Raw genomic sequence first — 12,890 nt, 5'->3', positions numbered from 1 at the left:
GTGTATTTGTGGGAGTTTTTGTAAGGAGCGATTTCTACGCTGGTTATCTTGTCGGAATTATGAGGTTCTGATGAGATCGTTTCCCGTGGATCCTGTGTGAGGATTGGGAATCCGGGTGCGGTCGTTTCTGTATTGTAACGAGCCAAACAATTCTATCTGCAAAAAATCATCCTTCGAAACCGCAGAAGTATATAATATGTCCTCATCCGTCCTGCTTAAGTTAACATGACTAGCAAACAATTTTTCATATTTTGTTTTAATAGTATCACCCTTGTTATTTATAAAATATATTTGAGGCAAAATAATTAATATTAATAATATATAATTTGGTAATTAATGCATATGTTCTTTAAGAAAATTTTGAAATTTGATAATTAATTTTTATACATATTTTAATATTTTATTAAATATGAGATAAATATGTATATATTCCAATCACTTACCAATTCCTTAGTTATATTCTAATTAATGTGTGGTATATATATATACTAGTAATTTAAAATTAGAATTAGTATTATCTTTTTATATAATAAGATAAGAACTATATTTTTATATTTATTAAAAAATTTTAAAATTTTTAATTTTTTATAACTCTTTTTAACTTTTTTTGTATAACACATGGCAAAATCTCTAATCGTTAAAATTGACACATATTGCGATAATATGAATTACTAAGTTTGTAAAAACCTTATTATAGTTAGGACTACCACAAAGATTACAACTTCCTTTTTGGTTTCTGAGCTCTGTCACATAAACCCGAGATTTGGATTACCAAATCTAGAAAGAAACCTAAGTATTCCATTTTTGTTTAGATTCTACTTTAATTACACAATCAAAACCCATACATATAATCAAAAGAAAATAAAGTATATAAACTTCATCAAAATATCTAGGAAAACCTCACGACCTTGTTAAAATAATCCATTTCCTCAACTACTCTCATTTACCCTCTACCTCTTCTATAAACTCTTACGTTTTGATATCATCTCATAAAAATCAGAAGCTGTAATAATGGGAACTCATCGAATTATCATTGGTCTCGTCACCCTTTGTTGTTTTTGCCTACCTCATCTCATTGAAGCTAAACAACCATTCGGAGTATACCAACAACAAGTGTTCGTGGATCAATCGGGCCATGGAAATTTCACGACCATACAAAAAGCTATTGATTCGGTCCCAACAAATAATAGTCAGTGGTTCTTCATCAACGTTAACGCCGGCCTTTACAGGTCAGTACTGTAGCAACATTGTTAATTGAAGTTACACATATCATATGTGACATATGTCTTGTAGGGAAGTTGCATATGTGAAAAGTGCTTAGTAATGTTTTTTTCTCTGTCTTGTAAAATAAAAGAGAGAAAATAAAGATACCGTGGGATAAACAGTTCATAGTAATTATCGGAGCTGGGGAAAGGATAACGAGGGTTGAATGGAACGACCATAACTCGATTGAAAAAAGCCCTACCTTTGCTACTGAGGCCAATCACACCGTCGTTAAAAGCATCACTTTCGTCGTACGGTGATTTTTATATTATTTTGGCATTTTCTTTCTGATGATTCCTTCTTTTTATTTATTATATATAACTGATTTCTTTGTTTATACTGTATATATTTTTTTATAGAATTCCTACAACTTACCAAGCAAAGGGAAAATAAACAATAACCCTAGAGTTGCGGCCGTGGCAGGGTTTATCGGCGGCGATAAGTCGGCTTTTTACTCGGTAGGGTTTGCTGGAATTCAAGACACCTTGTGGGACTCGGGTGGCCGACACTACTTCCACCGATGCACCATCCAAGGCGCGGTTGATTTCATCTTTGGTAGCGGCCAATCTATTTACCAGGTGAACCGTTACATTCTTCACAAAATGATTTATTGGTTTTATAACTTATAATAACATCATATAAGTTTGGTAACCATTTTTCAAAAATGCCTAAAACTAAATAACCCGAACCAAACACTGATTTCCGTAACAGCCCTTCGGTTTTCACATTGTAGAATTCAAATCCTATTTTATCCTGAGCATTACCAGGTTATTAAGGCTAATGATGATTTGACTCCTGAGCATTACCAGTTTTTCCTCTATCAGCTTCTTCGTGGCCTCAAGTATATACACACAGGTTAAGCTTGCAAAAAAATTTCACACATTATATAGTATAAGTTTTGGATCATCATCTTTCTGAAGATACTTTTTCTTTCAGCTAATGTCTTTCATCGGGATCTAAAACCGAAAAACATATTGGCCAATGCTGATTGCAAACTCAAGATCTGTGATTTTGGACTTGCAAGAGTGGCGTTCAATGATACACCAACTGCCATATTCTGGACTGTGAGTAGTAGTTAACTCCCTACTCTTTTACAAGATCATTTTCTCTGGTATGAAACCAATCTTTGTTCTCTGGCTTTGTGAATGCAGGACTACGTAGCTACTCGATGGTACCGGGCACCAGAACTGTGTGGATCCTTTTTCTCAAAGGTGACCATGAGTTTGCATATATTCTTTCATCGAATGTTTCAAATGTGTTTATGAAAATAGTTGTCACTAGAGCTTTCATTGTAACTTAACCTGGTAGTAATGTTTTGTCTTTTAATATTTGCTTATGTTCAGTATACACCGGCGATAGATATATGGAGCATCGGGTGCATTTTTGCAGAGATCTTAACAGGGAAACCTCTTTTCCCCGGGAAAAATGTGGTCCATCAATTGGATCTGATGACTGATATGTTGGGAACTCCATCTGCCGAAGCCATTGGAAGGGTCAGTGTCTTTTTCCACAATGCTTAACACAGTTGCATTGTTTCTTTTCTTGGCTGAATTGTTTGCCACTTGAATGTGACAGGTGAGGAACGAGAAAGCTAGAAGATACTTAAGCAGCATGAGGAAGAAGAAACCTATTCCTTTTTCACATAAGTTCCCACATGCTGATCCTCTCGCTCTTCGTCTTCTCGAAAGGATGTTGGCTTTTGAACCCAAGGACCGGCCTACAGCTGAAGAGGTGGTTCACACATTTTCGTTCATTACACTCCTTATGATGTAATAACTTTGGTTGTAGTCAACTAAAATGATGGTTTTGTGTTACCTCAGGCGCTTGCGGATGTGTACTTCAAGGGTTTGGCTAAGGTTGAAAGAGAGCCCTCTGCTCAACCTGTCACAAAGTTGGAATTTGAGTTTGAAAGGCGGAGAATTACTAAAGAAGACGTGCGAGAGCTTATATACAGAGAGTCTCTGGAGTACCATCCAAAGATGCTGAAAGAATACTTGGATGGATCAGAGCCAACTAACTTTATGTACCCGAGGTATAGTCCTGAGCTTACCTGCTTCATAACTATACTCTTGTGTACTCATCCATGACCTTTTGAGTTATGTTGTTATTCATTCCGCAGTGCGGTGGAACATTTCAAGAAACAGTTTGCTTACCTCGAGGAACATTACAAGAATGGTACTTCTCATAATCCCCCCGAGAGGCAGCAGCATGCATCATTACCAAGGTATGCTTTACTTCCCTTAAAAATTTGATAATTTGGGATTCTTTCGAAACAGAACAATGAAGTCGCTTTTTCTTGCAGGGCTTGCGTATTGTACTCTGATAACAATCATCCGATGGCACAACAGAATTCAGTTGAAGTCACTGATGGACTTTCCAAGTGTAGCATCCGAGACGAGAGACCTCGAGGTGCAGACAGGAATGCTCAGATGCCAATGTCGAGAGTTCCTATTAACGTCCCTCAAACGGTTCAAGGTCTGTCACTCTGTCTGTATATAATGTTTTGATGCAGAACAACTCTGTTTTCCTAAACATTTTATCTGGTTGTTATGGAAACAGGTGCTGCAGTAGCTAGACCTGGAAAAGTAGTTGGATCAGTCTTACGCTATAACAACTGCGGCGCAGCCACAGGCGTTGAAGCTCTTGAACAACAACAGCGTAGGATGGTCAGAAATCCAGCTGCCGCGTCGCAATACCCAAAGAGGACTCAACCTTGCAAAAGTAACAGAGCAGATGAAGATTGTGCCGCCGCCGAAGGTCCAAGCAGATTGAAACCAAACGCTCAGTATATACCACAGAAAGTGGCTGCAGCACAAGATACTGCAATGAGTCGCTGGTACTAGACATTATGTTTTGGTCTCGTTGAAGCTTTACTACTTCACGGCTTAGGGGAGAAGGCCCTTTGAATCATCCATCGCATTATCAAGAGAGCGAAACTTGAAGAGAGTAAGACATGGCTTAAGAGCGAGATGATAGAAAGAAAGGGTGAGAAGATAAAGAAGAGTCTTCTTATAGATCGTGTCATGTAATTTGTCTTCATACCTTTTGTGTTCTTAAGACAACCTTTGTTTATCGATGTTGTAACAATTATACTGCCTACAATTCTTATATCCCCTGAACTCATATCTGTTTCACCTAACCTAATACTCTGATAAACACAGAGATTAATCCCCAAATTTCATTGGATCTTTGATTTATGAGAAAACATTGAAAAAATTCAAAGTACTTGCTGGATCGGATTAGATCAGCCATATTATCCTTAATAGAGAGATTATACAATGCACAGATCTTTCTTCAATCTCTTCCGTTTAGTGCAACCGAGGCTTCACTCGTCTTCCATTAGCATCACAACCATCAGCAAATATTTCTTTCCGATGCCCAGAAGCTATAACAGAGTGTTCACTTAGCCTTGCAACATACTCCAATAGCTCAGTTAGTAAAGATGGACAACTCTTTTTCAGATAATCAAACCCATCTGTATGCATCACGGCTGATAGAAAAACAAAAGGGAAAAAACAGAAACAATTCTTATTATGTGTGCATAGACAGTTGAGTCAGATGGATTTTACAGCATAAAGAAGGATCTTATGTGTTTACCTTTCAGGTTCTCTGGCAATGCCACGAATTTGAGACACACTGCTTTTAGTTGTAAACAATGATGCTGCTCCGCTAGGGCCAAAGTCGTTGCAACCGTGTTTATGGCGATCCCTTCACAGAGTTTTAACTCACAGATTGCTTTAAGCCGCTCGAGAGCATAACGATCTGCCGCTGCAAGCAGATGCTGAGCCACAAGAGTAGAAGCCAATGTAGTATCAGCCCCCATTAACTCTTGCAAATCAGGCAATTCGTCCCAGTAGATAAAATGAAGCAACGCCTGCACAAACAACAATAAAAACATGGGAAAGAGGGTTCGTATCAGGTTACACATCCAGAGTAACACTTGAAGGAACTATTGTGAGAAAGACAAGACAGAAAATTCATATTTTACATCACAGAACATTAAGTTTCTACACTCAAATACACCCACGAGATATTAACTCTAAACTCACAAGCCAATCTCTTATCATATGCTGAAGATTCATATTATTCATCTAGTTGACTGATTGACTCACATAAGTCTACAAAAATAAAAAATTACACATCGTAACGACATAGATATGACCATGTATTAGCTAGGAAAAGAAGCATAAAGAAAGAACCTTATCCCGGGTGAGTAAACTCGAAAACAGGAGTAGCGCCCCAGGAGAAGATCCCGGATGGTACATCCGTGAATAGACAATCCTGTATGACACCACCATCACTCACCCGGAAAAAAAAAAGGCAAGGAACCAAGAAATCTATCTCTTCCTATAAGACCATATAAGACCCATTGACGGTAGCTAATCTACTTACAACATTCCTAGTTCTAACAGATGTAAATCCCAAACAGAGAGTTAAAGGAATGACCTTGAAAATGGGTGCTTCCATGTCTTCTATCGTTATGCATTTGGTATTTGGGTTTCCTAACGGGCCAAAAAGCTGTGCCTTGAAAACCGGGGAACGCGTTGCAAGAACCAATTTGTGTGCGTTGTATGTTTCTTCATCAACTTGGAAGATAACATCACAGCCTTTCCCACTTTCCAAAAGATTTCCCAACTGTTGCCCCAAGTTAGAGACTGGCACAGGGATATTGTAACACCTTGGTCCCTCCGTAACTGACTTCACTACACCCACACGGCACCTAACCAAGAGACTATTCTCCTTCAAATAATCCGACGATTCTAGACTTGACCTCCTGAAAAACCGCTTGTATCCCCTAAACCAAGCAACAAACAATCACATTACCAACATTGTAAGCAACCAGAACATATCAAGTTTGAAACTTTCCATGCATAGAGAGAGAGGGAGAGGGGTAGATACTCACCACATGCTTCCACGATACTTGAGAGTATAAGGACCGCTTTCGAGAGCTCTACCAAAATGGCTATGAACCTTATGCTTCCCATTACCACTCTGATCGACAAGCGTGAGCTCAAAGAGAGCCCTGACATCAGCTCCTTCGCTAGCGAGTGCTATGAACAAAGAAACGTAAGAAGAGTTATCCTCAGGACTCTTCCCATCAGGATAAAAGTAGATAGCCCACGAGTAACCACCGATCATAAACGTATCGGAAGCGACGTATTTGCCGACACCAACGCCTTTGGCGAGAGAATAGCCACAGATCTTGAATTCATGGACGCCATTAACGGTTTCCGTGGTAGAGGTAGACACCGTGAGAGACTGGCTAAGCGATTTCGAAGATCTAGAAGAAACCTCCCCGCAAACCCTAGTTGTGCCCATCAACAATACAAAGATCCCCAAAAAACAAAAACTAAACAAAAAGATCTTTGCTTTTGTACAAATCTTACACGGAATCGAATCAAAGTCTTGAAATTTCGGAAGAATCAAGATTCAGGAGCGATCGAAAAAAAAAGGAACAAAATTTTTTTAGGGGTTTTGAGAGAAATCACAAAAGGAACGAAATTGGGATACGGAATCGGAAGGAGAGAAGAAGGGAAGGGGTGTGAGAATAGAATCGACGGAAGTCTCTTGCTAGAGATGGAGCGTGAGGGGATAGATCGATGACGTCGGTGGATACGAAAATGGAAAAGAGAAAGAAAGAATGAAGGAGGAACGAAAGTGATACTTTGGGTTTTTTTTATAAACACACAAAAAAAAAATGTTTGGGAGAGAGACCAGAGAGAGAAGCTGTAGCCAATTGTAATTATTGACATCTTTTATATTTTATTAAATTAAATCACTAATATCATTTTATTTACGTGCAAATCTTATTGTGCACGAAATAAAATTGCAAAACTCTTTGTTTTTTTAAACAAAAAAAAAATTATTTCTCAATTGAACAATATTTGAATTTTTTTTTTTATTTGTAAACCAAACCAAAACATAACCAACACCCTTGTAAAACCTCTCTTTGGTTGGTACTTGGTAAGATGTAAAACGAAACTTGTGTCTGTGTTATGTTGTTCTCTTTGTCCATGAGGCTTGATGTTTTTCAAAAACAATATTTAGGTTCGAATTATTACCGCGGTTAAAACAGACAAATCTATGTATGAATTGAATCACTTATATCCGTGATAATACCATAAATTAGATTAGGACCCGTGCTAGAGCACAAATTGAATTTTTTTTTTATATTATAGTTTAAGAATAAAATATAATTTATATGATATTTTTTAAAAGTTTTATTGGATAAAATATTATACAATGAAAGCATATGCTAAATATGATAGCTTGAAATTTTTTTTATTTTGTAAGTTTTATATTGTTAATTTTGTAATCTTATGTATGAGATATGATTATGTTTGTTGTTTGTTTTTATTTTAATTTTTGAACATGTTTGGTGAAAATGTTTTAATATGACACGTTCTTAGGTAAGCTTTTATTTTAAACTGCACAATAAGATCTCGAAAATCACGATTAAGTATGATTGCCAATATTTTATTCCTTTTTATACCTAACAATATCTATTTTGTAACAATACATGAAATACTAAAGATTTTATTTTGGAAATTGTATAAATCGTTGGAATAGTATCTTTCAAAAGATTTTTTGGGATATATATTGACCAATTAATCGATAACATTTTTGTAACCAATCTATATTTAATCTATAACCTATATTGTAGCCAATTTATAAAAATTATATAGTTTACAAAAAGATTTGTGTACATCCGTTTTATTATATAGGAGATTATAAAAATTAAAAATAGTCGTGAACCAATTATAAATTGTCGGTTTCATATACTTTCGAATCCTAAATTTAAAATTCAATTGGTTTTTTAGTCAATTTCGGTTTGGTTTTAGTTCCTTCCTCTTGTTTTATTTTGGTTTCGGTTCGGTACATCCCGTTCGGTTATTTCGCGCGGGCCGTGTTCTCGGTTCATCTGCACACTTCTCTTAATAACCGAACCATCGAGAAGATGGGTGGGTGGGTCAAACTCAAACCGACGAAAAAAGAGTTCACCGTCAACGCCGAGAGATAAATGCAAACCACCACCAAATCAACCGACCAATTCTCTCACAAACCAAATGTTTCGTAAACTCTCTTCTTCATCATCTTCTCTCTTCCGTTACACAACCTTCCCAATTTCAACCAAACCCATCTTCTTCAAATCGCAATCTCTCCGTCGTCTCTTCTTCTCTTCCTCCTCCTTAAAAATGTCAGATTCACCTAACTCCCCTTCGATTCCAACATCCACAAAACCCGAATTGCTTCGTTCACTCGAATCCCATCTAGGTTCTTGCTTCAGCAACGATCCAATCACTCCTCAACCAAACCCTCTAATCATCGTGATAAGTGGAGCAAGCGGAGTTGGCAAAGACGCAGTCATCAACAAGCTTCGACAAGTTCGTCAAAGTCTCCATTTTGTCGTCACAGCTACGAGCCGTCCGATGAGACCCGGAGAAATCGACGGTAAAGATTACTTGTTTGTTTCCAAAGATGAGTTTTTGTCAATGATTGAGAAAGATGAGCTTCTTGAGCACGCACTCGTTTACGGAGATTACAAAGGGATACCTAAGAAACAGATTCAGGAGTTTATGAGTAAAGGGTACGACATCGTTTTGAGAGTTGATATTCAAGGAGCTAAGACGTTGAGGAAGATTCTTGGGGGGTCTGCTGTGTTTGTTTTCATTGTTGCTGAGAGTGAGCTTGCGATGGTTGAGAGGTTGGTTGATAGGAGAACAGAGAGTCATGAGGAGTTGCTTGTTAGAGTTGCTACTGCTAGAGAAGAGATTAGGCATATTAAGGATTTTGATTATGTGGTTGTGAATGCTAAAGGGAAGCTTAATGATTCGGTTAAGCGTGTTGAATCTATTATTGATGCTGAGAAGTCTAAGGTTCATCAGAGAATTGTTAGGATTTGATGTGTTTCTCAATTTGTTTTCTTAAGGTAACTTATTTGCTTCTAAGTTTTGAATGAAGATTGAAACTAGGAAATGGAATGAGGAACATATAATTTATGAAAGTTTCTTTCTTGATAGACCAAGAGATTCACTTACTAACTCGCACTAGTTCAGGACTCTTTACTTTTGTTATTGGTAGAAGTAAACTTGGCTAGTTTCTTAGGATTGACCAAAGCTCTTTGCTCATATAACTTTCTTCTCTCATATCTGTTGAGTTGAATGATATAATCTCTTTTCCTGGCTACGACCTATGTAGTATGTATGATCTCTCTTCTCTTGAACTTCATTTCACTTCTTATCATCTTCTCGTTTCAACTATTATTAACCATTATGACTTGCAAGTAAAAATAATATGGTTTCGTATTGGAGTCTAGAATTTCTAGAAATTGGTTTGGTAAAGCACTTGTACAATTTTTTTTGGCTAATGTAACCATATAATTTAAAAAGGGGATGATCAATAAGAAATCCAAAAAATAAAAGAGAAACTAAGAAGCAAAAGAGAGATCAAGCAGGGATGGGTAAATCTTGAATCCATTCATCACGATTAATGAAGCTCAGATCAGCGAAACTTTGGACGCTAGATTCACTCAGCTTCTTAACCCACTTCACACGTTTTTCTGTATTTGATCCACTTCCGAAGCATCCATATTCTGCAAAGGTTAGCTGGTTTTCGTGCTCCCAGTAATTTGATGAGTTCCATCCTTCAGGAACAACCACATTCGTCAGGTTCGAGTTGTAAAATATCACTCGAGAGTAACTCCGCCAGGGTCTGCCCAAGAAGGCCGTGCCGGTTCCAAAAACGAGGCAGTTGATGAATACGAATCCATTCGTGTCCTCGGACTTGTTCCGTCCTTGAGACGTTATGTAACCCGGTCCCTCTAGTACATGCCCAGCTAGCACTTGTATCACACAGCTCTACAACCCACCAAAACACAAACCATTTGATTATAATCAGAGACCAGGATAAAATAGGATTTGAGTTCTACAATGTGAAAACCCAAGGGCTGTTACGGAAACCAAATCTACAACATTCTTATTTTATTATAAGTTATAAAACCAATATCATCATTTTGTGAAGAATGTAACGGTTCACCTGGTAGATAGATTGGCCGCTACCAAAGATGAAATCAACCGCGCCTTGGATGGTGCATCGGTGGAAGTAGTGTCGGCCACCCGAGTCCCACAAGGTGTCTTGAATTCCAGCAAACCCTACCGAGTAAAAAGCCGACTTATCGCCGCCGATAAACCCTGCCACGGCGGCCTTTCTAGGGTTCTTGTTTACTTTCCCTTTGCTTGGGAAGTTGTAGGAATTCTATAAAAAATATATATATATATAAACAAAGAAATCAGTTATATATAATAAATAAAAAGAAGGAATCATCAGAAAGAAAATGCCAAAATAAAATAAAAATCACCGTACGGCGAAAGTGATGCTTTTAACGACGGTGTTATTGGCTTCAGTAGCAAAGGTAGGGCTTTTGTCAATCGAGTTATGGTCGCCCCATTCAACCCTCGTTATCCTTTTCCCAGCTCCGATAATTACTATGAACTGTTTATCCGACGGTATCTTTATTTTCTCTCTTTTATTTTACAAGACAGAGAAATAAAACATTTACTAAGCACTTTTCACATATGTAACTTCCCTACAAGACATATGGTGTAACTTCAATTAAAATTGTTGCTACAGTACTGACCTGTAAAGGCCGGCGTTAACGTTGATGAAGAACCAATAACTATTGTCTTTTGGGACCGAATCAATAGCTTTTTGTATGGTCGTGAAATTTCCATGGCCCGATTGATCCACGAACACTTGTTGGTGGTACACTCCGAATGGTTTAGCTTCAATGAGATGAGGTAGGCAAAAACAACAAAGGGCGACGAGACCAATGATAATTCGATGAGTTCCCATTATTATTATAGCTTCTGATTTCGATCAGATGATATCAAAACGTAAGAGTTTATAAGAGAGGTATAGGGTAAATGAGAGTAGTGGAGGAAATGGGTTATTTAACAAAGGTCGTGACATTAATGCATTTTGTAGATATTTTTATGAAGATTTTATTCTTTATTTTCTTTTGATTATGTATGGGTTTTATTGTGTAATTAAGGTTGAATCTAAATGAAACCGGAAAGTATAGGTTTGTTTCTAGATTGGGTAATCTTATGTGAGAGAGGTCAAAAACCAAAAAGGAAGTTGTAATCTTTGACTCTTTGTGATTGTGGTAACTGTAAAGTTAGTGGTCGTGGAATTTTTCTTTGTATCGGCAAATTAGTTTACACAATTTAGAAACAAATCAAATAAAACTAATACTGTATATAAAGAACATTCAACACAATTTCTATGAAATAGTGTTAGTAATTCTGCTTTATAATCGGAAGCTGTACGGGCTATAACACATATTAATTAATTTGATAAAGAATCATATCATCTAAACGGTAAAAAAATAATACACACACCATATCTAACACAAAAAAAAAAAAAAAAATCATAACATCTAAAAGGTGAATAAAACAAAGACATCTTTTTTTTGGGCAAAAAAAACAAAGACATCTAAAGTTTATACTTTAACAAGAAAGAAAAGACAACTAAATTTTATAAGTTTCCTACTTTTTTTACTATACCAATATTCATATATTCACATCTACATTATCTATATATATTAAGTTAACTTTTCTCTTTTCTCCTTCCTCCACATCAATCCACCTAAGCAATATTATAAATATCTTTTGCATAAAAAATACTATTTTAAATATTTATTCATTGCATATTTATTACTTAAAATTATAATAGTAAAAATAGATAAAAAAGAATTAAATAAAATTAATTAAATTTTAAAATAGTAAAAACAATAATATAAATTTGTTTTAGTAATAATAAAAATAATAACTATATAAAATGAATTAAGGATAATAAATAAAAAAATTTAAATAGTAAAAATAATACTCTGAATTTGTTTTAGTAACAATGTTATTATTCAAAATTTAACCAAAAAATGATCATATTCCAAAATTTAGAATGGGTTAATGAGTTTTAGAATGAAAGTAATTGTATTTATAAAAATCTAAACATAAAATAAAATTGAAATGAAACATTAGTTTCTAAGAAACATAAAAGATTTATTATTAATTTTCGGTTTAAAGAAAAATATTATCAACTTAAAAGTTTTGAACTAAAACGAATATATTGTAAGGGTTACACTTATTTGGGAAAACTATGAAAAATAATTTTGAAAAAACAATTCATCTAAAAAAAGAAAATAAATGGTCACAATATATAAAAAAAAATATATGTAAGCCGTTACAAAAAATGACATATGATTTCTGTAGCATATCTTAGAAGACATATTATCAACTGGAGATACAATTCTATAACATGATAAAAATTAAAATATAAAACAAGTTTAAGATTTCATCAATTTTATCAAATGTTTTAAACCCAAAACATTGGCAGAAACAACATATTTAAAGTACACTATGTTTTTTTGAGAAGACGAAGTTAAGGTTGCATCACAAAATTTATATTTGACAATAACATATAAGGTTTTTTTTAAAATAAGTAATTTGGATTAGTGAATGAATATTCATTGGTAAGTTTAACCATTTCACCATCTAAGCATTTCTGACTTGGTCGGAAATTCTATTATGACAGGTGACGCACATGGACAACCCGTTGTAGCGACAGAG

At 35.7% G+C, this 12,890-nt stretch overlaps 3 protein-coding genes and 1 pseudogene across 6 annotated transcripts; 2 read left to right on the top strand and 2 right to left on the bottom strand.

Moving 5' to 3' along the window:
- Nucleotides 1-877: 877 nt before the first annotated feature.
- Nucleotides 878-4,535, top strand: LOC104773791 (mitogen-activated protein kinase 16). Of its 2 annotated transcripts, XM_010498443.3 has the most exons (12): nt 878-1,229; nt 1,355-1,514; nt 1,623-1,841; nt 2,031-2,118; nt 2,200-2,327; nt 2,415-2,474; nt 2,607-2,756; nt 2,839-2,994; nt 3,084-3,295; nt 3,383-3,487; nt 3,566-3,738; nt 3,823-4,535. In XM_010498443.3, exons 1-12 carry the CDS (start codon nt 1,012-1,014, stop codon nt 4,104-4,106), a joined length of 1,953 nt encoding a protein of 650 aa, XP_010496745.1. In that variant the 5' UTR covers nt 878-1,011; the 3' UTR covers nt 4,107-4,535. The 2 variants fall into 2 exon arrangements, with proteins under 2 accessions (XP_010496745.1, XP_087361597.1); XM_087505471.1 differs by lacking the exon at nt 878-1,229 and having other exon boundaries at nt 1,997-2,118.
- LOC104773783 (BTB/POZ and MATH domain-containing protein 1) lies at nt 4,428-7,023 on the bottom strand. 2 transcript variants are annotated; one of them, XM_010498436.3, is made up of 5 exons: nt 6,167-6,943; nt 5,691-6,058; nt 5,463-5,563; nt 4,861-5,137; nt 4,428-4,753 (listed from the first exon to the last, which is right to left on the bottom strand). In XM_010498436.3, exons 1-5 carry the CDS (start codon nt 6,580-6,582, stop codon nt 4,572-4,574), a joined length of 1,344 nt encoding a protein of 447 aa, XP_010496738.1. In that variant the 5' UTR covers nt 6,583-6,943; the 3' UTR covers nt 4,428-4,571. The 2 variants fall into 2 exon arrangements, with proteins under 2 accessions (XP_010496738.1, XP_010496737.1); XM_010498435.3 differs by lacking the exon at nt 5,463-5,563 and having other exon boundaries at nt 5,710-6,058; nt 6,167-7,023.
- Nucleotides 7,024-8,192: 1,169 nt separating this feature from the next.
- On the top strand, nt 8,193-9,283 carry LOC104773784 (guanylate kinase 3, chloroplastic pseudogene; annotated as a pseudogene). Its single transcript, XR_015592445.1, has one exon. The product of XR_015592445.1 is annotated as a guanylate kinase 3, chloroplastic pseudogene (transcript).
- A 265-nt stretch (nt 9,284-9,548) lies between these two features.
- On the bottom strand, nt 9,549-11,826 carry LOC104773786 (putative pectinesterase 29). The gene is made up of 4 exons (XM_010498438.3): nt 10,901-11,826; nt 10,627-10,786; nt 10,300-10,518; nt 9,549-10,121 (listed from the first exon to the last, which is right to left on the bottom strand). The coding sequence occupies exons 1-4, from the start codon at nt 11,113-11,115 to the stop codon at nt 9,711-9,713; spliced, it is 1,005 nt and encodes a 334-aa protein (XP_010496740.1). The 5' UTR covers nt 11,116-11,826; the 3' UTR covers nt 9,549-9,710.
- Nucleotides 11,827-12,890: the final 1,064 nt, after the last annotated feature.

The sequence above is a fragment of the Camelina sativa genome, chromosome 20, assembly GCF_030686135.1.
Source record: "Camelina sativa cultivar CO46 ecotype springtype chromosome 20, ASM3068613v1".
NCBI lineage: Eukaryota > Viridiplantae > Streptophyta > Magnoliopsida > Brassicales > Brassicaceae > Camelina > Camelina sativa.
This window is presented reverse-complemented; position numbering and strand designations above follow the sequence as displayed.